The following is a 27,942-nucleotide window of genomic DNA, read 5'->3' on the forward strand; positions in this document are numbered from 1 at the left end:
TTAGATGATATTATCAAGCATACGAATTTTGACTTAATCATACATATTAAAATGTACATCTAACTTATATTCATAATATATAATCGTTTTTGGATTATATATATGTAGTAACTACCTAACAAATGGGACAGGAAACTAAATATACCATTCTCTCTACGATGCTCGGATGACAAATGATTTTATGATCGAGGTAATACTGGATTAATATTAAAAGGCGTCACCATCACCAAAACTAATTCTTTATAAATTGTATTGTCAAAAATTAAAGAAAATTAACTACATCTTAGCAGTATAAGTTGTGTATACACGAAATAATTTAGTTTTTGTTTATAAAAATGTTTTATAATGGATTAAAACACTCGTAAGACACGCCTTTTGACTCCTCCCACCAAATAACCACACCACAAAAGAAAAATATGTTCTTACCAAAACAAATGTGCAGTGGTGTACTTGTAGAGGGGGGTCATGGGCACGCCGCTGACGTCCCAGAAGCGCACGGAGCCGTCCTCGTGCCCCGTCAGCAGCAGCTGTCGCTCGCCCGCCTCCCCGCCTTCCACCACGCCTCCGGAGATAGGCCACGCCCCCTCAGAGTACATATTCTCCGTTTGCTGCTGCCCTGTTATTATTACCGGCTTTTTTATTTATTGAATTAAAAAATAGTAATAATTATAGTCTATTTCGTCGAGGGAATAGCTTACCAACAGTGAAATAATTTTTAAAATAGGTTCGGTTTCTGAGCCTTATCAAGGCTGACAAACGATCAAATCTTTCCTCTTTATAATATTAGTATATATAAAATGGGTTATCATCACACAGGACTTATACAAGTCAATTTTTAGTATCTGATCTGGTACTTTTTTAAATATAGGCCAGTTTTAAAGATTCCGAGTCTGTTGGTTAATGTTTTAGTGTGTCCTTACCCGCGGCAACAATATTATCGTAGACATTGTTAGCGACGTTGTCAACGAGCTGCGCGGTGATGACAGCGGAGGCGTGCACCGACACCAGGTAGGGCAGGCGCAGCGGCCGCCAGCGCGCGTCACATAAGTCGATCACGACAAGCTCCTCTTCTACCAATACCACCTTAAGACAAATGATACTTGAATTATACAAAAACGTACGTAGAGATTTTAATAAATCTTACTAATATATACATGCGAATGTTTAGATGGATGGATGTTTGTTTTAAGATATCTCCGGAACGGTACAACGGATGTCTCTGAAATTTTGCATAGATGTAGAACATAGTCTGGAAGAACACACAGGCTACTTATTATACTAAGTTTTTTTTTTAATTCCGCACAGAGTCAGGGGCGATAGTTAGTTTGTTATATAGCAGATTTTCAAAACATTTTCCCTACAAACATTCTAATCAAAACAGACTTCGAATGCGGATGTGTCAAACTATCCTTGTTATTTGATAATTAACAGTCACGTGTCTATATCTAGTAATCAAGGCACCAAAGATTGTTGTATTAACTTCGTTGAAAGTAACGTAAAATGTAAATTAATAGCGGCCACCTTGGCCGAAATCGGAAAATTTTTATAACAAATAAAATATTGCAGGTTTTTCTAGGTTATTGGTAATATTAACATGTAATATTGATGTGAAATGCTGTAAAATAAAATACATTACCAGTGCGGCGGCGACTTGGTTGACGGTGTGCGCGGAGAGCAGCGCGGGCGTGTCGGGCCGCTCCTCCTGAAGCGGCGCGCCGTCGGGCGGCACCGGCGTCGTCGTGAAGAAGTCTATCACCTGTCACAATGTACAACATGAACAGTCTGTAATAGATGGCGCCACCAGGGTATTAAACAACACTGGCACATATTGACGCTGCGAAGTATGTATAAAATAACTGACCTCTATAAATGGAATGGCTATAAGACGTGATATTTTGTGCCTACTTGATTTAAGCCATTTTGTCGCTGACCGCAGTACTGTATATTTTCACATTGTGTCAATTTGTTCGCAATTTAACCTATGTCACGATATTAATAAGCATAACAAGTGTTACTCACACGGCTTGTGAAGTCGAATGCCACGTGCTTGTCGCCTTGCTGTACTGTCACTGTATATTTGTCGGAATATGAAGCTCGTGGCATACCACCTGAAAATATAATTATAGTTAAACCTAGATAAACGAGTGTCCAAGGGACCGCGATATTTTTCCAGGTGGTCCATCGGAACCAGATAAAAACTCCTGCTTATCCAGGTATGTCTGATGGAACCAGGATCGAAATGGACGAACGGATCTCGATTCATTTTGGCACAGAAATATAGAGTGAAAAAACTAGAGACTTATTCAGAAAAACTATATGATTCTATTATAGATTTTTCTCTTTTCGTAAGTAAGAGTTTCCTTTTTTAATGCCACAAGGACAAAGTCGTAGAAAACAGCTAGTTAGTAGTAAATTACCAGCGTATATGATGATCTCATCGTTGTCCACACTAGTCCTAATGAGGATCTTGGAGATGGCCTTGCATGGGTAAGGTCCATAGGGAGTGATGGGCTCCTTTAAGGGCCTGTCGCTTGATGCTCCCGCCACCTCCCATGTCACGTATGACCCGTCGTTGTGAGACGATGTGAAATGTTCGCCTGGAATAATTAAAATAAATTTTACGTCAGATTTATTTAAGAAAATATTTTTTTAAAAGTTTAAATAATGAGGTTCTTACCGTCATCATTCCAGCAGAGGCTCTCCAGCTGTTGGTTGGAGACGAAGCTGTGTGTGGGCGATGCGGCAGTACGGTCCCACAGCACGATCAGGCCGCGGTTGAAGCCGATCAGAATGCGTGTCGGTACTTTAGGGTGTTCGCATATCGACTCCACTGCTCCTGGATTTACTTTGAAATCTTCTGGACAGCTGGAATATCGTGCAAAAAAATATTATTTAATAATAATTCTTGTTGCGTCGAGAATACTTTTTAATTTTTTATGGGCAATGGAATAACTCACTTTTGCATAACAACATCCTGGTATATAACATCCTCGTGCAGTGTGAAGGTGTTGAGATCCAGGTTGTATATGTTGCCGGCCTCGGTACCCAGCAGCAGGCCCTTGCCGCTGGCCTCCACACAGAGGGCTGATATCCTCTTGTTTTTGCCCTCTAGTGTGTGAGACTTAAGCTCCACGAGTGACTTCTCGTTTATTTCCCAGAGGTGTAAGCTGTTGTCGTCGCATAGTGATACTAGACGACCTGTGCCTGGAAGAAATTAGAGATCAAATTAATCACAAATTTATTTTCTTCTTCTTTATTTCTTAAAACTTAAAAAGCCTCTTAGTGCGATTGTAATAAAAATATAAAATTGACATCGTATCAGACAGATATTACGGATTTTCATTTGGCGCGATCCTGGCACACCTCGCTTCTTCCACATTCATACATCTACTATACATAATAATAGGTTCTGGATACGAGGCATTTGCTTCCTTAAATTTGTAAGATTATATTAACCATGCTTACCACAAAACTTACCGTATATAAAGTATATTTGGGTTACAGCAGAGTCTGGATTTGTGTGTTGTCCGTACAATTCTACGCCGGGGCGACCGTACACTTTGAGGGCTCCAGTGGCGGTGCCGAGCGCGGCCAGCCGAAGTAGCGGGTCCCACGCGAGGGCCGACGCTCTGTGTGGAAAGCCGTGTTGCACTGTCTGAGAACAACACATACTAATGTTACGAATGTCATCATAATTATATTTCTTTACACACTAAAGAAGTCATAAATATTATCCCATGTTTACATTACTAATAATTTCATTAAGTGATTGTAGTTGGTACGTAGTTTTTTATCAGTTAGAATTGTGGCGCGAATGGCGCGCTTTCGTTACAAAGTCAAGTGTCAGGATGATTAGTGAGGGGACATAAATGCCTACATTGTAGTAAGGCTAGTGTTACGCCAGCACACCGGCACAGTGTCGGATTTTCTTAAGTTAATGTTATGATTTAATAATATTTTAAGTCGACTATTTGGTCGGTTACATTGAAGTATGGGTACGGTTTACACCATGATCGTATTGTTTATATTAAAATCTCTACGTTTGCATAACATTCTAAAAATGTGAATGCAAGCTATCGACAGGAGGAAGTCAGGTTTATAAATATTTAGTCTGTGGCGGTCTTATTTAATCGTAAATTTTGCTGAAGACATGCTTGTCTACAATAAATATGTGTGTGAAGTTAAGTGATCGTTATCGCAGGGGCTTGGCTAAACAATTATGAATTATAATTTTATAAATTGCCTGTCTTGTAATAAAGTTGTGAACGATCAAGGCTTTAAGTTTATTATACCTATGTAGAGCGTTACAGCTATCAGACGTTTGTATTTAAACGTACACACTCATAAAAGCTAAATCAATTGTGCTATTACCCGCATTGGCTGCCCGCCAGTCGAAAATATTTGATTAAAACTCTTGTCTTTGCGTTAAGCGCCAAAACTTAGTAGATAGTAGCCTTTGAATAATATTATGGGTTCGAATCTGTAATTTAAATATTTCGCTCTTACTAAAAATAAAAAAAACGTGGAGAACTCAAACGTTTCTCGTCTCTTACTGAAGAACTTTATAATTTTAAACTCATCTGCACTATGAGGTTTTCATTAAAGTAGCATAAACTAAAAAAATTGTTCAATCGGCTTGTGAAAATACAGGGGAAACATTGGATAAATGTATAGGTCAGTATCTTGGACGTACAAAGCAGAACTGAGTCAATGGGAAATCTTACTTCTTACATATATTAAAAATGTAAATGATTGGAATAGATATAGAACATAGCCTGACAGAACACATAGGATACTAATAAAGTTTTTTTTTTTAAATTTTGAATTCCACGCGAACGGTGTCGTGGGCGACAGCTAGTATGTTATAAAACTATGACGGCCACACACGTTGGACTTGCTATTATGATGTCAGTTTACAATTACAGGCGCGGTTGCTTTCGATGCCAAATGACATCATTCTATGAGGACAATCCGTCGCTCAAGACATTAACTCAATATGCTCGAACACTTTTCCCAGACGCATTTCCTTATTAAATTTTATTAACCGGTAAGTAATTGTTATTTTTTTATTCCCTTCTCATAATAAACGACGATTCAGAACAGTCTGAATATTTTAATTAAAAAAAATTGACGTTTAAGTCTTAATATCAAAAGTCCATGTGCATTTGCAATCTTGCTAATATTATAAATGCGAATGTTTGGATGTTGAAGGTGTCTCCAGAACGGCTCCTTGGATCTCGTTGAAATTTGACATAGATGTAAAACATAGACTACTAATTAAGATTTATTAAATTCCACGTGGACGGATTCGCGGTCGACAGCTAGTTATTTATAATACAATCAGGTTTTCCTTCTAATTTTGTATACATTTATTGCTCTACAATTTGCTAATGTGAGAATAATTAAATAATGGATGTCAATATTGTATTTAGTCATGTAATGGCCACGTAATACATTAATTGGCTAATGCTGGAAATGATTAAATTCCACGCGCACAATATGAATGAATTGAGAGCGGTTAATTACCACACAAGATTAACTCTGTCATTTAATTAGACGAAACAATCCTATATTATTCGTAAGGAATACGTTACATTTTAATATGCAAATCTAAAATAGAAGCCTAATTGCAAAAGATCATTAGACCTTTCGAGATAAGTTTCTCTTGTGCTCGGTTACCGCGCAATCAGTGAAACAATTTTTCAATTGCTAGGAAAAAAATCTGAAAATGTGCCAGTGTTTTGACTCAACACTAGCCTTACTAAAATGTCAACGTTTGTGTCTCCTCACTAATCATTCTGACAAGAGACTTTGTAGCGAAAGCACGTCATTCGCGCCAAAGGATTATAATTAATAATGTCTAAAACAACTAAGAGAAATATGGTCAGCCTATTAAGCAATTGTTAATCATAGTTTATAACACTTTCTTATGAATCTATTGAAGTTTTATCGTTTAACAATCACTTTAGGCAGTTAAGAGTATTCACACGTTTAAGGAAATATAATTCTTCACGGTTTAAACCAGTTAAATATATAAACGTCATTAACGTTTAGGCCAATGCACTGGTATATGTTAATAATACTAAAGTCATAATCCAACGTTCAATCAAACGTCATTCACAAGCCATATTCGCCCTTGAACCTTGACAATAGCAATCAAAATGGAAAGGACAAAGTGCGAGCTAGAGAAGAGACTAGTGGCCCATAACGGTGCATAGGAACCGGTCTAATAGACCAGTCTGGTCTAGTCTCGGTGCACGCGCACTCACATTCATATTGGTCAAAACAAATTCGTACAGAAAAGCTTAAATTGTTATTATGATATTCGAAATCGAAAATTTCCTTCCTCATTTATAATGCATCGGAGGTTATGATGGGAAAATGTTATTGCCAAATTGTACTCAAAAAGATCATAACTTTTATTTTATTTTTTTGGCTTCTTAGCAAGAATTCTTATTCGCGATAGACCCGGAAAACATGTTTTATTTGTAGAACTTTAATTGTGGTTACAAACGCATTAGTATTATAATTTAAGCTAATTATTAATTAAAAGTATTTAATAGGACAGAACGTAAGATAGTTTTTACGTATCTTGCACGTAAGCAGATTGGCGAGACCGATCTATTATTATCGTAACATCATTCACTGAGTCATCATCGAATTGGATGTTCGTGTTCTCAAGGATTTGACGTACTTTTTTTAATCAATGCAAGACGAGGTTAATAATAATTTGAATATAGGGGATTTCTTCCCCCTTGTGCAATATAGTTGTGCACCCTTAACTCCCCTTGGAGATTTTTTTCTTATAAATTAACGAAGCACATTTCAAATAATACTAAGCCAGTTATAAATTACAGAGTACGTAATAATGTCGTAACAATGCGGCGTTTTTACTTTAACACCATTCCCGCGTTCGTATTGTCACCGACAAAAAATCCTTTTAAATATGATTTTACGGTTTGTGAAGTACCAAATACAGATTTGTAGATGTAATTTTGTGAACTGTTGTCATTAAATCGTAAAAATTAGTGTTTAAATATACAAATATTAAGTGAAGCTAATAATATAATAAAAAAGCAAAATACATACGACTAGAGGACCCTAAAGAGTTACTAGATCGTCCATGTTCTAATCACGTATATTTTATATCCATATTATAGAATGACATGAAAAATATAGTTCATTCTTTGCACCTAGTGGCCTAGTTAACAAGCGATTCAGTTTATGCATGGTTGGCGTAGCGTACGAGTTGAATAATATATGGAGGACATACACATACAAGTACATACATTGCTGCATCATTACCATGGATATTTTATCGAAAAACCTATACAAAAACGTATTTTCATCTTCATTTATAAAGTACGGGAAAAAAAATAAAAACGTAAGTTACTAAGTCACAAGATAAAAATAAATCGCAATCAGAACGTTTTTATGATTCCTAAAGCTCATTACAGATTTATTAAGGCTTCATTGTCGCCCTACTTTGTGTAAATCGATTTTTACACTAAAAGGTGAATCACCAAGTTGGGAACCATTAAAGGGATGTTGTCACTTTGTGAAAAGATTACGTTTAAGTGCGTGTACGTAATACTTTGTGATTGCCTTAACATATTTAATTAAAAAAAAAGAAAACTATAATTAGTTTTTAGTTTGCAGCAAACATATACTAGTTAGTGTATTAGCGATGTCAATGGTGCTTCCGGCGTGCCATCCGGTCTCACAACACAATACACCTCGTACAGACTATTGTTGAGCGCGTTCACTTCGCTGATAACAAATTGTATTATTTTAATTGTGCAGAACCGCATTTATTTACACTACGATTTAGAGTACAGGTTTATCATATGCTTACCGTTTCCACTGGTGTAACACGTGTTTAAAAACATATAGTCATCTCTCTCATGTCCTTTGACAAATGAGCTTACAACATGTGTTTGTACAGATTTTACTACAGTGGAAACTTGTTAAGAGGAGCATTGAAGTATTTACTTTTTTAATCACATATGTACATTTATGTGTTTGTTCATCTACTCGTAGTTTTCAATGTGATGAATCATTTACTACGTAACATTTTAAGACGACATTCAGTCACAATGAACAATAAAGCATCATGAAGGTCGTTATTACCTTACGTTTTCACTGCTGAAACACATGTACAAAAACATTGCTATTTCTTTTTTTATAAAAAGAGTGAGCAAGATGAGCATATTTTTAATGTTTTCGGCAGCCACGGACACAACGACTTTGTTGTGTCAAACACAATTTAAGTTAACAGAAATCATTAAGAAAAACGAATTTGCAATGTAAAACTAAAAATATTGTCTCTAATAAGATGAAATTGACATAAGTATTTTATCGATTCAGAAAATAACACTTTGCCTTTGCCTTTTCTTAAAAAAAAAAACTTTAAGTAGTAAGGGGTTATCGTACTGCAGCAAATCGCCGGTGTCATGAATGAAAAGCAGACGCACTGCGCGACTTGAATGGTCGCAGGAAATCGAGGCTTCCTTATATGGTTTCGCCGGATTATCAAATCGATTTATTAATCGATTGAAGTGTAAAAATTTATAATAATGACTCAAAATTAGCAATGAACTATTGAACCTAATTGAATCTAATGTAGCGTTATTAACTAGTAACCAATTTAGTATAGTGATATTGTCATTAAATTCGTATAATTTTCTAGAGTCTATGTCAGGAATGAAGACATCGAATAGACCATAGCCTATAAGTATAAGGTTGTAACCTATTATCCAATCTGTACAAATAATTTCAACAGTCTAACTGTTCTTACCGGAGTGTAAAAATTTAGAGAATAGTTGTTCCAGAAATGTTGATTTCAAGTAAGCTGTTATCTAGAATTCGGTCAGCATTCTATTTGGAAATCATTGATTTCTCCTTATTAATGGATACTTCGTAATATACGACCCAAATATAAGTTTTTCTACGATATATTCGATGTAGTGATAAGTTTAATCTACATTGTATTTTGACGAGATTAGGGAGAATTGAAAAGTGAAGTCATAGTATAATAATCTACACTTTAACAAGAATAAATCCAACTAAAGTACATAATATCATAAACACCTTCACATGTAACGAATAAAACAAGTGAACGTGTCATCCGTTTTAAATTCAACAAAACATCGCGTATGAGTCAAAAGGTTTATTGATCCACAATCAAATACATGTCACATTAAGTATGGACAGTTTGTACATTGCTAGTACAAAGCCTTCAATGTATGGTGGCACTGATTTAATCACAGATTGCGATAGTACAGGAGCTTGCGCAGGCATGAGTCAGTTGGGTATTTAACATTGCACTGTTGAATTCTGAGATTCGACAGAACAATAGCTGGTAATGTTTCCGCTAACGGTTTCCATAATTGTGATGATCTTTTGACATGTTATTGCTAATTTGATATCAAAGTTTATTTTTAAAATAAAATACAAAACATTAAATTGAATCTCATTACGCGAACCACAAGTCCGCTCTCAACTAATTGTCTTTAAATAAACAGTGCCTACAACAATTAAAGCGAATCATAACCTAATTGAATTCATTAATTAATACTTAGAAAAGTAGAAAAAGAAATGAATATATTGAACTGATATTTAGACAACTTTTTAAAGTAATTAATTATTCTAAAACATTATCAAAAAGCGAAAATCTTAAGAAGAAGTAAATCTAATTACATGAAGAATTTTTATTTATTTTCAGGAACGTTATAAAATAGTAGGTGCCGACACGGCGGAAATATCTAAATATATTTTATATTGGCCCACTAAAGAGCTTTGATAATGGATTTAGTGATGTTCACGTAACAAGAATAAGTTATTCGATTGCATAATTTCGTAAATTAAATCGAATTGACGAAATCGATATTTCAGTTGTTAGTGATGTCCAGTTTGTATTTATCCTATTAATATTAAAAATGCGAATGTTTAGATGGATGGATGTTTGTTTGAAGGTATCTCCAGAACGGCTGCATGGATCTCGCTGAAATTTGGAATACATATATAACATAGTCTGGAAGAACACATAGGCTACTAATTACGTTTTTCTTTAATTCCGCGCGGACAAGTTCGTGGGCGACTGCTAGTTGATTATAAACACACAGACAGTCTCCAAGAAAATCGTTATTAATCTAAGAATATTATTTATTGCAACATTTACAACTTTTCTTTTTTATAACATCATAATAACGTGATATAACTTTTACTTTAATATGCAAAAGTAGTGTCTGAAGGAGCTCTCAAAAGCACCTAAGTCATACTTCCTACATGACCCTTTTATTTGAAAGCGTAATGCATTTGCAAAATATGCTTTTAAAGCGCATTAAAAATATTTCTTTATAATATAAATATAACTGCCAGTTTCAATTTAAAGAAAGAAAAAAAATAAAAAAAAAAACCTAAAAATAATCCCATATTTTTAGATGGATTTTTTTTTATCACGTAAATGATATTGCACGAAGCTACCATTATCAAAACTTAATATAGTCTTAAAACAGATTCTCATATTACGACACCGATGATGTATAAATAAACAAGAAATAGCAATAATAAAACGCAAAAATCGACCTCATTTATTTTTACTTTGTAAAATAACTGTAAACGAATGTTTGCAAGCCTTGCAAGGCGTAATACTGGAAACTTTACTGTTTCAATGAAGGACATACATTTCTGGGAGAGTACCGTTATTTGCGAACCGAAATGTTCCGACTGATTTACTTTTAAAACAAAATAATTGTTTTTTTTTTTTATAAAATCTTGTAATCACGTTGGATAATTACCAGGATTGTATGTTCCAAACAACATTTATAGTAAATATTACTTGATAAACTATCCATTCTAAACAAATACAGTAAAGAAATATAAGTTGTTTAAACTAGCCTTTTTAATGGAAATGGTTTTTTTTTTATAACAGAAGGGGGCTAACGAGCAGCGGGAACACCGAGGTGTTCAACGACGCCCATGAACATCAGCAATACCAGAGGAACCGTAGATGCGTTGCCAGCCTTTGAGATAGTGATTAATCTTTGATTTTTTTTTTATTTATCTTTCTAATCTTACTTTCTTAATAATATTATAAATGCGAGTGCTTAGATGGATGGATGTTTGATTAAGGTACCTCCAAATATCTATCCAGACAATAGATCTTGATGAAATTTTGCATACAAGTAGAACATAGTGGTGGTAACATATAGGCTACTCTTTAGGTCTTTGTTTTAATTCCACGCGTACTAAGTCGCGGGCGACAGCTAGTCAATTAATAATCAATCGTCTCATGCTATCCGTGTGAAAGTGAAATCCGATTGTTCTCGATATGCAACTAATGTTATGCAATCGTTTGCGAGCGACGCTCCGCGGAGTTGGTATCGTGAGGCGGAACAACTGTGCGGTCGGGAACCCGAGCCGTGCGGTCACCTTGCTAATTGAATATCTTGATAATATTGTATCAGAGTTAATATCCCTTATTAATATAATAAAACTAGCCGTTGCCAGCCATTCCGTCCGCGCGGAATTAAAAAAACTTAATTAGTAGCATTTTTGTTCTTCTAGACTATGTTCTCTATGTATGCCAAAATTTATTGCGATCCGTTCAGCCGTTCTGGAGATACCTTCTAACAAACATCCACACATCTATAAATTCCTATTTATAATATTATTAAGATTTTAAAGAAGTAAGATAAGAAAACATAAAAACCAATTCCCCCGATTGGTTGTATGTCCGACCAATATAACACTACAGAGAACAATATGAATTGAATAACGCCTCACTCTTCAAAATGGGTCCAGGAATTTGGCTACAGGAGGTCACAAAAATAATGGCCATATCCGCGAGAAAAATTACTATTAAGACAATATGTTGTCCAGAATACAAGTAAAATAGTATTTACCATCTAAGTGGTATGAATACTAAAGAATTTTTACATTCAATTTTTTTTTATAACTGAAGGGGCAAACGAGCACCGGGAACAGCAAGGTGTTCAACGACGCCCGTGGACATCAACAATACCAGTGGAACCGCAGATCATCATCTTGATCAACTGTTAAGACGAGAATCGTATTTAATAAGTTTGTTGTCCAACGAAAAATTTAACAAAATGATAAAGTTTAGAATACTAATTTCTCTTAACATAACAATCATTTTTATCTTAAGTGGCCTTTCTAACTTAAATATTCCTGTCTTCAAGGTGTCATTAATGATCCTCATGCTGTACCCAAACGACGATAAACTAATTACCAATCGTAGTTTCCGACAGTCTAACCGGCTTGATAAAATTCCCGAAGGTCCATTTGGACTTGTGACGTCATACGGTATCTGTGCCAACAAGAACTTTTATTAAGGAGAAGAGGGCAAACGATGTGCGGGAATACCGGGGTGATCAACGACACCCATAGATATCTGGAACACTAGAGGAACTGCAGCTGCATTGCCGGCCTTTAAGGAAACTTATTTCTATAACAAGTCTACGGTAACATATAGGTTTATGGATATGAAGATTATCCGAATACGAGTCGATCTAGTCGAAGTATAGAATTAATTAAATAATTCGTACTAACTGACAGTCAATTATACCTTAGAATTATTGATCGATAGTAAAGTCAACAGTTGTGAAGGGCATGTACCGAACCAGTACTCTAATATGATAACATTGATAACAGCCCCACGAAGATACTGGCAGTGATAAGAAAACGATACATTTTACATTGGATTATATATTAAACTGTTTACTTTTTAAATAAGCTAACAAATTTTAACCATATCAGACCGACAAAGTTTCCTTTGCCTTAAAAAAAAAATCAGACGTTCGAACGTCGAACGTGACTGGCAAGAATGAATTATAACAATGAAATTACAGCAGCAATGAGATGAACACTTCGATGAACGTGCTTTATAAAGCCATAGCATTCCCTGGGAACTATAATCATGCCTAGTTAGAATAATATCTCGGCTGTGCATTTTTATATAAAAAAGTTAAAATGACACCTGTCATTCGTAATTTCGCGCCCAAACAGCAGTCGAACTTTATAGGTTTTTCGCAGGACTTTCCGCTAATGATTGTTAATGATCAATTTATCATTTATAAATACGATATAATAGTATTTAGTTTATTAATATTTTACATATAAAATTTTACTCTATCTAAATAACCCTAGACAATTTATAAATATCAAAACAAATTTTTAAAGACTGCTCTAATTTCACTTATGCGGCAAAAATGTTAAGCATTTAAAGCGGGTTATTCTACACTTTTCTTTCCGTCTCGCATATGAATAGGGCTTCAAAGCCGCGTCGCCAGGGAGGCACTCCCGTAACGCACAATAGAATATTTTGTATGGATTCCCATACAAAGGATTGTATGCATTCATTGCATCACGAAGTGTAATCGGCCGTTTAATACGTGAAACTATTGACACTTACAGCCGCACTAAGTGGTCACTTTTAGTATAGATTTAGACTAATTAAATACCCTGAGTGTGATCAAATATTTCTCTTTTCTATGCTAATTCGAAATTCAAATGAAGTACCACGTTTTGCATTAGACGCTGAGCTATAGCGAGTGATAAAAAAATGATTGAATGTCGGATGTAAAATACATTCCGACACTAGAGTCGACCTTCGGGCAGGTGAGTGCCCGATCACAAAGACTGTCTGCTGGACGGGGAACTTGTTACACCTTCATAATATCGATTATTGATGTAAAAAGTTGTAGATAAAAAGAACTACCTCGATTGCTAAAGACACCATCTTTTGGTCTTGTGTCTTGCAATAACGACGAGTCTTATAGTTGAATGGTATGGATTCGTCAAATAATCAATTAAACCAAGTGATATAACAAAGTAAAAGGTTTCTTTTCGCCTTAACTGACGTAATTATGTCCACATAAGTTAAAATAGTGTAACTATAATTAAAGTTAGAACTAAAATAGCATTCATTAATTCACGTGATTTTTCAAACAAATTAATGGTGCTAGTTTATCGTACGTGCACCAAAACAATCCAATTGAGTAAACAAATGGCTCGCTCAGATTAATAGGTAGGGCAACAGAGGCGAGCGGATAATGCCCCATTGCGTGGCGACCCATCCATCGTCGGCATTAACGAACGCCATAGTTCAAACATTGCCTTCAACAATTATATTTCATTTGAATGGAGAATCGACGGATTAAATACATACTTTTTAGTTCCAATATTATCTCGGAGCGTACAAAATGGATTTGTTTTGATTCATTGTTAAACAGACTAACAAATAACCATAGTAATGCAATATTTACTCTATGCAGGTTTTTCAAAGTTCATAAAATAGCTACCACGGCTTTTGACAAAGATTGACAAAATTTTGTAATTTATGGTCATTGAAAAAAAAAACAGAAACGATAAATTTGTTCGATTTAGGCAAATTAATATATTGCGAAATACCCCTTCGATACTGGTGATGTCTGATTTCGCATAAGATCGCAAGTCGTTGGACGATAACTTGCAGTCCATTCACCTTGTTAACGTTTTAGCCGTTTGCGAAGCCGCTTATCATGGCAACATCAAATATTTAAATATTTCCTTATTTGCCAATTACATACATAATCTCATGCGTTATTTGTTGTATTTTTATCATTATTTGTATTTTATTAAACAGAAAAATTGTGCATTTCAAATGAATCGAATCCTAACGCTTCTATCGACGTTATTCAATAGATGGACGAAGTTTAGATTTTCAGACAACTTTGCTGACACAACACCAACACGACAAATGTATCCGTCATGTCTAAATTTAATAACAGTAGCGCCTACTTACATAATACATAGTTAAGTTTTGACAGTAAATGAGTCAAACAGAGACAATTGTATCCACCTACTTGGAGTACAGAAATAGGAAACGCCTCCAGAATTGAATGAAATGGTCCGAATATTTGTTCAAACGTTTGCCGTAGTTGGACTAAATTGTCCAAAGAGTGCGTGCAAGTAGGAAGCCGTGGGAGATGGTTCGTTGAGGCAATGACGCGACTAATGGAGGTTAAGATGTTGTGACCCTATGTAACAAGAATCGCGCCTCGTTTGACGCTACTACGCTAGAATGAGTTGACGGAATGTCTCTATACTTTGTGATGATGGTACGATACGAAAACGTGGGTGATTAGGGCTGTCAATCTGCGCTACGAGAGTAAAAACTAATTTTGAGGAAAGTCACATCTATAGTGCTATTAGACTTTTTACGATTAGGATAAATTAAGGTTTCTCCACATAAATTAGATACATTTTTCAAACAACACGTGTTAATGTCATTATCGTGGCTACAGACAAAGTAAAAAGAAGCAAATCACTGGCATTCGGAATGCGGTCTCGTCCCTGCTACATAATGTATGGGCTAACTAAAGCGGCCGCCACAACTATGCAACGGTATCGATTACTTTGATTTATCCTGCAATATTTATAACTAGCGACTCGCCCCGTCTCCGCACGGGTAGCAGGGAATATCCGCAATTGTTTTTTAAATCTTTTTTACCGTTTTCTTAAAAAAAAAAAGGAATAATTATAACTGTGAAGTAATTAGTTCCCTGATATTTTTTTAAATTTTAAACGTATGAACGAAGAATAATTAGGGCTTAGTTACTAATAAATACTGTTAATACTAACAAAACTTAAAGATTTATGTATTCACGTAGATAAAATCGATCAAAACAGGGCGATCATTAGCGTCGGCGGCAAAAAGAAAAGGACAAAAATTCCGTTCGCAAGATTACACCAAAATGCATATTAAAATTCGCAAAGGGTAACTTGTGTGTTGCCCATATTCCAGGAATAGCTTTTGCTCTGGATGGTAGACTGTGTTTTAACAAAATGGAACAAAAAACTATGGCAATAAAAATACCGAGTCGCATACATAACTGTTGTTACCTTCAAAAAGGTGAAGGTTTTCAATGTGTCTGTGTTTTTTTTTTTTGCAAAACGTGATGGATACTTTTACATAGTAAAATTTTTCGATCTACTTAATTTAATTTGGCATATTAAAAAAATGAATTATAAATATAAAAACATAAAAAATGAAATAATACCAGTACCACTCATCCTGATGAAGGGCCCCCGATGGGCTCGAAACTAGTCGGTGCCGCCACCAGACGTATATACGTGAGTGTTTAGCCGTGTTTATATATCAGTTTAGTATAATGTCTCACGAAAGTTTGAATAATTAATTGAATTATAAAATCTTCATTCATTGCGAACACTGAGTTCGGCGCAATATGTATTAATCTTCCATACATCTATGTCAGCCTTGTATATTATCTGAACACAATCCCTTATGCATATCCTTATCTATACATTATACAAGTAGAGGATAATTGTACAATACTGATAAATGCAGCGAAACATAACTTATAACATTTTTTTTATATCATAAGGTGTCAAACGAGCTAGCGGCCACCTGAAATTCCTGAAATAGCAAAGCGACCGCTGCCCATAGACATACGCAATTGCATATACGTTGCCTACCTTTAATCGACGGAGGAGAGGATGCATAGAAAGAAAATATTTTCCCTTCCTATGCATCCTCTCGTCCGGAAAGTCCACTTCCCATCCTTTACTTATAAGGAAAAGGGTGGGAAGGGAAAGAGGACTAAATAAGCCCTCGGGGACGCACACTCATCAGACGAAACGTGGAATTGCTTCCACTTGACGCCTGTCTTCTATGTGGTCGTGGTATTTCACCGGGAGAGCAGGGCCAATTCGTGCGAACATGTTAAAGCGGGCTATACCACTGTTAAAACAATAACATTGTTAGTTGTGAAGATAGCATACAATCATGTCATTAGGAACAAGTGGATAAGTCCTTTGGAGAAAAGCTCGCAACTGCTACATTGAAGACAATTGATGGAATATAAACTGACTGACAAACAGTTTTATCTTTTATAAGCTGTGGTGATTAGTTTCGAATTCTTCATATTCTAGTAAAGAATTAAAATGATAACAATACGACAAATTACGTTTATATGTATTTATGATAATTAACTTATGAACAGGTTCCTACATAGTACAGACATGTCTACATTATGTTTTACTTGAAAACTAGTAAAATGTGACCAGGAAACCAGCTAACACAGGAACCGATAACAAAGCTGGGACAGTTTCTAACAGAAAGTTCATTATGGCATAGATAACTTATCCAATTCGTTATGTGGTATGCGATAATGTATGAACCTATATTTGTTTATGTAGGTGACATATGTTCTAGATTTCTAGAACATCCTATATAAAAATAAATTCTTTACCAACTATGTAATATCGAAAAAAAAAAACATAATTCACTATTTTTTTTTGTCTATTTGTACTCAAGCCCGTGAATTTTGCGGGTAATCTTTGAAACGGTTAGACTGATTTTGACGGGATTTAAAAAAAAATAACTGATACATATGCGGGAACATTATAAGCTATGTTTTAATTACGCGCTGATTAAGTCTCAAGCAACTACCAGTAACACAATATACTTTGTATAATTTAGAATTGTACTTTTATAAATGTAATTAACAATGTTTAATAAATCAAAATTCCAGTGGGATATTGCGTGATGTTAAATAAATTAAATCCGCTATTTAGGGTGAGCAAAACATATTTCACGGGATTAATTAAAACCCGGGCACGTGTATATAAAAGCTAGTGACGTCATTCTCTGAATACAGGAAAGCATCAAAGACCTAGGTTCAGAAGCCACATGAAGGTTACCGTAGGATGTAAGTGATAAGGGATAAATGATCTTTGTACCCAAGATGTACTAAGACCACCCAATACAAGCGTGTCATTCATAAACATGTGACTGACACGGTTCAATCAATTCGCAATTGAATTCAATCAATTTATTTGAATGTGTGTGTACCAATCAAAACGAATCATCATAAATATGATAATTTTTTGTTTGAATGAAACAGTGGTAGAGCCCGCTTTAACATCTTCGCACGAATTGGCGCGGCTCGCCCGGTGAAATACCACGACCACACAGAAGATACGCGTCAAGTGGAAGCAATTCTGTGTCTCGTCTGAAGAGTGTGCGTCCCGGACGCCTAATTTAGTCCTCTTTCCCTTCCCACCTTTTTCTTATAAGGAAAGGGTGGGAAGTAGAAGTGGACTTTCCGGATGAAAGGATGCATGGAAAGGGAATATATTTTCTTTCTGTGCATCCTCTCCTCCGTTGATGAAAGGTAGGCAACGGTCACTTCGCTATATCAGCGATTTCAGGTGGCCGCTCGCTCGTTTGCCACCTTATGATATAAATTAAAAAAAAAATGTTTTTACTTAGAAACTAAACTAGAAATAAAATTGCTAGGTAATAGTAACGAAAACCATTGATTCCTTTAAAAAAAACAATATAGTTTTAAATTCTATTATTTTTTATGATTAAATATTGCCAGTACCCAATTATTATTATTTTCTACGAAGAACTAATACTTCTCTCATGATTTATGTTTTTTTGTGTTAATAATTTATGTGTATTTGAATCTGTGATATGTAGACAGCATGTCGTGCCTTAGTTACTGAGTTACGAGGGTTTGTTTCCATGTAATCAGTTGATATAGATAATTAAAAGGGCGCGGGCGAGGACGGGTGCGTCATTTTATTGTATCGCGTTAAACTTATCTTTGGCACTAACATCAACCATTCTAACAAGACCTTTCTTACTATTATATTAATTGACACACTATAAGCTATAATTAATGGATATATTAGCCATTTTACTGTTTAAAATAAAAAGTGAATAAAAAAATTGACATAATTTTCATGGATAACTATTTAATCGAATTTATTGGACATTAGCCACTACTCTCTTTTCTGGATATCTTACTAATATTATAAATGCAAATGTTTTGATGTAAGATATTATGTCCAGAACGGCTGTATGGATCTCGCTTTAATTGTGCATATATGTAGAACATTGTCGGGAAGAACACATAGGCTATTCATAAAGTTTTTTTTTTATTTTCGCACGGAAGGAGGATCTAGTTATTGATACTTTCCTATAGGTAGTCCACTTTTCAGCTTTAATTTCACTATAAGTATACTATTGATTGATTTATTTTATCGACATAGAAATCTAATAACGTTTCTATACTCAAGAATTTAAACCACACGTAAATGGCCCCTTTCAATGTATAATTTTGTAACCAACCAGATAAGAAAAAATAATAAAAATGTGTTTACCGATTCTATCGAATATTGGAAATAACATCGAATATGGCTCATTGAACTGGCCGAGGCTACAAGAGCCAGATAGCGGTCTATCGATCCGGCTCAGTTGTTATCTCTTATCGGTCTAACGGACGATAACCGAAATGTTTCCCTACTTACTCCACACTCGTATCTATAAATCGATACACAATTTCTAAAAAGCAAACAAACCTTCATCCAATCGGCCAAAGATAAAAAGAAAAAAATATGCTTTCGCGCCAACTCAAATTTTGAAACGAGAAGCTTTTTATATTTACCATTAAACATTAAAAAAAATTGTAAATCAAACCAAATACGCTATACTGATCTGCTATAGAGATAAATTAAAAAAAAAACTACGAACGTATCTCATACCTATACCATAACAATCGTAAAGTTTCTAATTGACTGAACGAAACAGTTTCGTGGCCTTGAAATTCATTTATACAAGCTGTTTCATGATGTAGGAGCGTGCTACAATAACTGGGCTCGGCTATGACTAAACTTATAATATTTAATCAGAACAATTAACGTTATTAATGTTATAAATTCTATTCATTGAGAAAAATATTCAACATTTATTTACGTGTGGCAACACTATTTCATTTATCGGATACGCTGACAATTTCCCGCCAAAATAAACAGAAGAAAAAGATTTGTTTGGATATCTGAATTCCTAAAGGAAACAATCTAAGTATAGATATAAAAGAAGATTTTATAATACATAAAACATTTTTATTTAAGTAACTGCCAAGAACAGCACACATTTGTATGGAAATTAGTGATATTACTATGTGCCAACTCTATAAATTCTTGATATCTGACATTACTAAATCGAACATTTTTTCTATGGCCATGGACTAATTTTTTCACCGCAAATGAAACAATGTTCACCATAAAAATAAACTGAGACATCTAATCTAATAGCAAATACATTGCAGGGTTGAGCGTGATAAGATTATGAACAACAAACACTGTAATTCAGGTTACTGATTGGGATAGATTAGTGAGAACTTTAAACATAAAATTAACACTTTCGTTAACAGAATCTAAGTACTTTTCTCTATAGACAAACAAATGAAAATCAGACAATGAAGCCATATTAGCTATGATATTCCAACAAGAGTATGAATTTGATGTAGCTTTTTAAAATCCTGTACAAAAAATAATTTATACTATATTTAGCCAACTTCAAAAAACAGAATGTAAGCGGGAAAGATTTTTATGTTTTATTTTTTAAATACAAAATCAACTAATTCAAATCAATGCTAGGCAACACAGCAATAACAATCTGTTATCAAAGTATGTGACTCTAGTCGCACAGATTAAAAAATACTTAATTAGTTGTGTGTTCCTTCAGATTATGCTTGACATCTATGTAATCAACAAGATCTGTTACGCCGTTCCGAAGACACCTTCTAACATCCATTGATCCATGCATCCAAACATTTAAATTTATAATATTAGTAAGCTAGTAATAAAGTGTGTACATTTTTTATTATATTTTTAATGTGATGTTTGTATATAAAGCAATCCTAAGTTTCATCATATGATATAAATAATATAACAGCAAGGTATTATAAATATGCCTATATGTTTGCAAAATCATTTTTCATTTGAAATAATACTGAAACTGTATACACAACAGCACTTGAGAATGATTAATGTGGTATTTGTGTAAGCATAAATCTCCAGCCAGTACCAGACGAGTTGTAGGCAATGTCTGCATTATATTGATTTATTCACTTCTAATATTTTATGAAAACTTTATAAATTTCAAATTCTATTTGGCCAGTTTTAAAATATCATTTATTGGATACTTCAATATATTAGGATGTCAAGAATATACAATAAACTTAATTTTACCAAATTCAGAAATAATCTAGCTATAATGATACTAACACAACAAAATGTAAAAAAAAACAGTATTCAGTGTAGTATAGAATTTCTTTAAAATTAATATTTGAATACAATTTTAAATTAGATAATTATCATTAGGAAATAATGTCATTAATTATCATTATATTTTAAAAGTTGCAAAATATATTTACAAAGCTGTTGTAGGTGTGGTGTTTTACAATTAGGTAATGCCATTTTAAACCATGTTTGTAGTCATAATTACATTTCTTGTCTAAGTTTTTTTTTAATGTTAAACAATAGTACAGAACTTTAAAAAACATATTAATTTATAAATAATAATAGTTTAGCGATGAGGACTTACCTTGCGGAATGCAAACAGTTCATTTTGAAGTTTCTGCCGTTCAGCAGAGGGCTGTTGACCCTTCCCCCTTATGAATTTTAGCATTCTGCCAGCCTGCAACAAAACAAGCACTTAGAACACTTCACAAACACCACGTTAACAAACAGACAGACAAAACACGAACATACCATTATGATTGCATGCTACACTAAATATAAACACAACTATACCGACCGGCATCGAAAAGCCGACTGACTTCACAGTGCCTCTCTAGACTAGAGGTTTTACATTGCGTTACTAACACCTACATTCCGTCAAGATACGAGTACTTAAATTTACCTAAGATGCAATCATACCAAGCTAACTGATAACATAATCAATATTAAAGCTTTAAAAACATTAAATATACACTTACAAACACAGTTATTTATTAATCCAATGCAAAGGCAACGCCTGTCTAACAGGTTACATGCATGACTTAATCAATGATAAGCTTACAGATACGAGTGTAGTGATTATCGACGTTCGTTGGAAAATAAGTTTTACGTACCTAAAGACCACAGTTTGGTGACTTTTAGTGATGAATTCCAAAATTAGAGAAATGACAGGCAACTAACAACGGCGTCAGAAATACATACAAACACCAAAAAGCACTAACATAGTCATAGCATACAAATGCAAGACGCACCCACACTAAACCAAAACGTGACGTGACTGGTTTTTAGTGTTGCCATTTGCACGTGTTTTTTATAGCAGATTAATTAAGCCTTAACACAGAGTCTAAATAAAATGGTTGGAAAAAAGTAGAGATATAGTTACTTAAAGATGGAAAAAAATGTATAATGTTTAAGTGCTTTTTAATTACAACTTACAAAGATAGTAATTTTATTTATAAAAAAAATACAAACACAGCGACATCTAGCGGAATTTCTGGTACTTTAGCAGGCATTCATTTTTTGATGCCTATTGATGTTCGCTGTTCTGTTCACGTAAATAATATATAAAATTCTCGTGTCACAATTTTCGTTCCCATACTCCCCCGAAACGGCTTGACCAATTCTCATGAAATTTTGTGACCATATTGAGTAGGTCTAAGAATCGGCTACTATCTATTTTAATACCTCACGGACAGAGTCGGGGACGACAGCTAGTAGTCATAAAAATAACAAAAAGGCGAGACCTCAATCATAATCTTATGGCGAGAAAAGGGACTGTAAAACATGAACACTTTTAAAGTAACACTATTTGTATCTAAGAAACACAGTTGAATATGCAATCTCACATGTCACCTAAGTATGTATCGATGTTAACAAGACACCGTGAGATACAACTAAACATCGTTATCGAGAAATCGAATGAAGCGAAGAGCCCATCTGCGGGCGGTATCTAACGTCTGGTACACGAGCTCTTTAGTACACTACGAGACGTGTACATCACGACACGATTATTGCAATGTGATATATTTAAACAAATAATAAATCTTTTTCATTTATAACTTAATACATTTTTATTTATGTAAACTTTAGTATACTTTGATGTAGGTAAATAGTAATAACAAACTTTATTTTAATTAATTTATTTATACTATACAACATCCCAACACAATAATTTGTGACGAAGCAGGCCATAAAATATCCGTTAAATAAAAAGAGTTTTGGAGGATAAATAAGTAAACAGACAAGAAAGGAGACGAGAATAGTTATTTGAAATAAAACGCACACTAGCGCCTGTAAATTTTTTGTAGTAAAGAATTGTTTAAAAAAATTCTAAGTTGTTTCAAAATAAAAAGCAACAGGGGCTCAAAAAATTCTACAAATTGGCGCTACAATTTAGTAAAATGAGTCAGCGATTCGTAAGCGCTTCCTGGCATTATAAACGTCCTTCGAACAGGGACGTTGTCATGGCAACATCGATTGCCTTCACCGGGCGCATCTTGCATGGTGCACAACATCAACCTAATAAGCCTTTGCGAGAGTCGACGAAAAGTTCCCTTTACAGAGTAACGCTCTAGAGACTCGATCGAACGTAAACTTTGTCGTTCCTTGATCTATTTAGGGAACGAATATTTAATGACTTTGCAACTTTAGGAAAAGGGGACTATATATTACAAAAAATAATTAACAAAATGTTGTAAGTTTAATTAGACCAAGTTTACTATAAATATTATTTATCCTAAACTAGTTGTTGCCTGTTACTCCGTTCGCACGTAATTAAATAAAAAACATAATTATTATACCTATGTGTTCTCCCAGACGATGTTCTACATCTATGCCAAGTTTTAGCGAGATCCGTTCAGCCGTTTATATGGGAAAAAGAAAAGGGCTGTTTTCCCAGCAATTATTCGAATTTTTCTCACCTCTTAAACCTTCCCTAGACCTTCACGAACATTCCAAGACCAATCCTTAAGATAAATCCGTTTAGCCGTTCTCGAGTTTTAGCGAGACTAACGAACAGCAATTGATTTTTGTATACATAGATTAAAATATATATATTATATAATATAATGTAATAAACATTATACGATATGTATATAAAAACAACTATATAATCGGGTATTCAATTAATCCCAGTTTGTCGATTTAGATTATACATAGTAGTTAATGAAAACTGTTAGCGAGGGAATATTCGCATGATCAATCCCCTGGTAATAGTTTTAGGGAGCATGAGTATTAATCAAAGCCCCGATACGTAATTATTAGCGGATTATTGGTTTTGTGATGTATTGCCACAGAGCCCTTGCGTTTTGCTGAGAAAAACCATGGAAATCTAATAAAAGGTTCAGTTATTCGAATAAACCTAGCAACTAATCTAACAAGAACTGAATTATGTTTTTATTACGTAGTTTTCTTGTTTGGTTTTATTGCCTATGTCAGTAAAATAAAGCTCTCTTTTTATGTCTATATTTTTTATCACGATGTTTTTGAACGGAGATTTTTTTTCCCACTAATGAAAACGCCTCAATTTTCCGGTCCCGAGAATTAAATAATTTGTGAAATCGAGTCCTGAGATTTATTTATAGCATCTCAAGATCACACGCCGGCTAAATTAAATTCCAAGATGGCGTCCTACTCAGCGGGAGGACAAATAGTAAATGGCCGGGCGAAAATTAATTTATCCTTTGATATTCCCTTATTGCGTTTTAAATCAAGTTACATATTTGTTTCTGCTGTCTTGTGAACAATACAACAATTAACTCTTACTAATACTATAAATGTGAAATTTTAGATGGATCCATGTTTGTTAGAAGGTATCTCCGGTACGGCTCAATGGATCGTTATGAAATTTGGCACAAGTATAGAAGGAGTAGTACATAGTAGGAGTCGCGGGTGACAGCTAATTAATAATAAAATGTCTTTGTAGGTTAACTTTCATTTGCATAATATATAAAAGCTTATCATCAAAAAATTCTTTAAACGTCTTCGTAGGAACAGCTTTATACGTAGTTCATAGAAACGTGACACAAAGAAAATTGGTCCAATATTCTTGGTATGGTTACACGAAGTTAGATTATGAAGGCCAATATCGTGACGCATCAATAAATATATTTACTAAATATTCTGTATGATTCAGGGGTAGTTTCATAGAAATAAAATTACCTTAATAATATTGAAAGTTGTATGTATTTTCTCCGTAATAACATAATGAGTTTCTTAGAAAGCAATTTTAATTTAATAAGTATTTTTGCCTTAAAAGAACCGTATAGAATATAGTAAGGAGAAAGAAATGCATAAAATTTGTTGAAAAGAATGGTCTAGAAGTAGGGGAATAAATAAAAACGGGAATCTGACCTTATCCTGGAGACAAAACTTAAGTAGTATATTTATAAGTATTTTGCTATGTAAAGTTTGACCTTACATATGTTAGGAAGAAAATACGAAAATGTGGTAGTGTATTGACCCAACACTAGCATTACTAAAATGTCGACGTTTATGTCCCTTACTATTCATTCTGACATTGGACTTTGTAACGAAATCACGTCATTCGCGGCAATATATTCTAACTAATACTGTCTGAAACTACCGCAAGGAGACAATGTTCATCTAAAAATAAGACCGTTTAATGTCTACCGTATTAAAAAACTTTAATTGTTCATGGACAATTAATCCTAAGTATCCAAAGGTTGCACTAAGAGATACTACTAGACTCTAAGTGAGACAATTAGTCTAAAATTATTAATATTCGCAAACTTAATAAGAATTATTTTTTTTATAACAGAAGGGGGCAAACAATAAAGGGGGATAAAATGTCGTTATTCCTTAATTTTGTTACTTTAATATGTTCGAGTTCAGTAATTGGGAAAATTTAATTTTGCGAAAGCGGAAATTCAATTTCATTAATCATTCATCGTTTTGTTCGGTAGTTAAATTAATTTTGTGACGTATAACAAATATTGTTTGCGAATCGTTGTCGTAATCGCATGGAAGAACTGGAACTGGGTACTGACGATACGAGGTAACATTCGCATCGAGTGGCTCATTGGTCAATGGTTACCTCGTTACTGACTGTATGAATGCTCGTCGGTAACATGTTATATAAATTACACCACGCATCTTCGGTCAGAACATACCTTCGGGTACTGATCAACGTTACGTTGTAACATTAATGACAAGGCTCGTTGATTGCTTTCCCGTAACACTATGTTGAGATTGCAACAAGGAAAAGTAGTTGCGACTTAACTAAGAAAGTAAATTAGAAGGATATTCCGACTGTAAACTAACTAACTATAAAATAATGATGAAAAACTGGTAACAATCAATAACTGAGTATGTTTCTGCTTGAATCTGTAACTGCCAATCTGTAAAATAGAATTCAATTTAAATAGTACAATTTAAAGTGAACGCTACCGATACGGTAATTTGGAAATAGCATTTGGTGCAATCGAACAAAGGATTTGCTCGTTTGTAGCGGGACAAACACAATCGCGACTAATGCAATCTCAATTCGTGGGAAAAATCAATAAATAGTATAGCTATCGTTGAATCTCTAGAAAATTTTATTATAATTAGCTTTGCCAAGTATTTATATTTAGTTTTATAAATTTATTTAACTAATCTTACTAATTCTTACTTCTCACTAATGTTATAAATGCGAATGTTTAGATGGATGGATGGCTGCTTGTTAGAAGGTATCCGCAGAACGGCTGCATGGATCTCGCTAAAATTTGGCATAGATGTAGAACACAATCTGGAAGAACACATAGACTCCTAATTGTGTTTTTTTTTATTCTATTGTGGACGGAGTCTTGGGCAACAGCCGATTCAAGTTGTGTTTGTCGAAACGTTTGTTATCAAAGCTAACATGAAAATCTTATTGTTTCTTTGATTTCTTAGCCCTATTTGATCACATACTCAAATCACAAACATTACAGCTCCAAACTACTGCTACTAAGTAATAAAATACATGGTACATTTAAATTCCTATAAATTGTTAAAGCATCTTCGATTAATACAATATACCAAAACAAGTCATGTTCTAAAGTCGATAATAGGTCGTTAATAGCACACGTTAGGTCATAGGTGTTCTTAATTAATGTTCAAGTTCAGTCAAGTGCCGGAGCTGGAGAGTCCTGCACGAGGAACGTGAAGTGCCCTCACGTTTCGTTACATCGAGCGCGCTTGCATCGATCGTCAATACTTCACTCTGCTCAAAGCCTCGACAAAATTCAGACGCCTTTTGTTTTTTATTCCGTTATTTTCTTTTGCAAGAACTAAAATGGTTTTCAATATTTCGATGGACTATTTAAGTTCATTATAAAAAAATAATTTCAAGCGCTAATTAACTAAGTTCCATTCGATTTTTGATAAGAGAAATAAAAAACCTGTACCTTTTTGTCAAAGTTGTATCTATAGGTCCAACACTCAAGGGTTCTGAGTCTACCCTAAGTTAGAGGTGACTAGGCCATAGTCAACTGTGCTAGTCCAGTGCGGGTTGGTAGACTTCACACATATCTTTGTTACAGTTAATCCTATAAGAATAATTGAGAGTATATATACAAAGACGTAACACAGCAGTAGGTAGACATGTTAAATTCAAAGAGAACGACTGCAAGACGAGCGCCATTGTCCGTCGCGTCCGCCATTGTTGTCATTTCAAGTCGCTACAATAGCGGATCATTTGGCGCGCTTCGCAATAATTCTCAGGACGTACTGTCTTGTCACAAACTTGTCTTGTTAAATTCTAATATTATGATTAATTGGATTTGCCTTAGTTGTTGTTAATGTAGTCTTTTCTTTTTTTTTCGAGGGTTTTATTTATGTTCTTTAATAACTTCTTTTATTCAATACATATGAATAATTGACTCAGATTCGTTTGATAGTCACTAAGGGCACCCTTCGATTGTTCACTCTAGATTGAGTATGACAAATCTCTAAGGGACTGAAATATCCTTGTTGTAATGATGAATATTTTTTCAATCAGTTATGTTTTTCGAATCGTGAAACCAAATTGTTACTTGGAGCTTATCGTATATTTACCAATAAGTACTTATTTCAGACTGTAAGATGCTATAAAAATAGTAACGAAATAAACACGAACTGTTT

The 27,942-nt window shown here is 34.3% G+C and overlaps 1 protein-coding gene across 6 annotated transcripts in view; it reads right to left on the reverse strand.

Moving 5' to 3' along the window:
• l(2)gl (LLGL domain-containing protein l(2)gl) overlaps positions 1-22,106 on the reverse strand; it is a 31,876-nt gene extending 9,770 nt beyond the window's left edge. For 3 of the 6 annotated variants that reach the window (XM_013313914.1, XM_013313913.1, XM_013313910.1), the window contains exons 1-10: positions 21,592-21,684; positions 21,425-21,517; positions 3,478-3,655; positions 2,958-3,204; positions 2,678-2,865; positions 2,418-2,597; positions 2,020-2,108; positions 1,637-1,756; positions 921-1,083; positions 427-616 (exon numbers count right to left, since the gene is read on the reverse strand). In XM_013313914.1, coding sequence (XP_013169368.1) covers positions 427-616; positions 921-1,083; positions 1,637-1,756; positions 2,020-2,108; positions 2,418-2,597; positions 2,678-2,865; positions 2,958-3,204; positions 3,478-3,655; positions 21,425-21,517; positions 21,592-21,594 — 1,451 coding nt within the window. In that variant the 5' untranslated portion in view covers positions 21,595-21,684. Of the gene's footprint in view, positions 1-426; positions 617-920; positions 1,084-1,636; positions 1,757-2,019; positions 2,109-2,417; positions 2,598-2,677; positions 2,866-2,957; positions 3,205-3,477; positions 3,656-21,424; positions 21,518-21,591; positions 21,686-21,818; positions 21,901-21,953 lie in introns of those variants that run through there. The other 3 variants (XM_013313911.1, XM_013313912.1, XM_013313915.1) reach the window with 3 other exon arrangements.
• Positions 22,107-27,942: the final 5,836 nt, after the last annotated feature.

This window comes from Papilio xuthus, unplaced genomic scaffold (genome assembly GCF_000836235.2).
Source record: "Papilio xuthus unplaced genomic scaffold, Pxut_1.1 DF827542.1, whole genome shotgun sequence".
Taxonomy (NCBI): domain Eukaryota; kingdom Metazoa; phylum Arthropoda; class Insecta; order Lepidoptera; family Papilionidae; genus Papilio; species Papilio xuthus.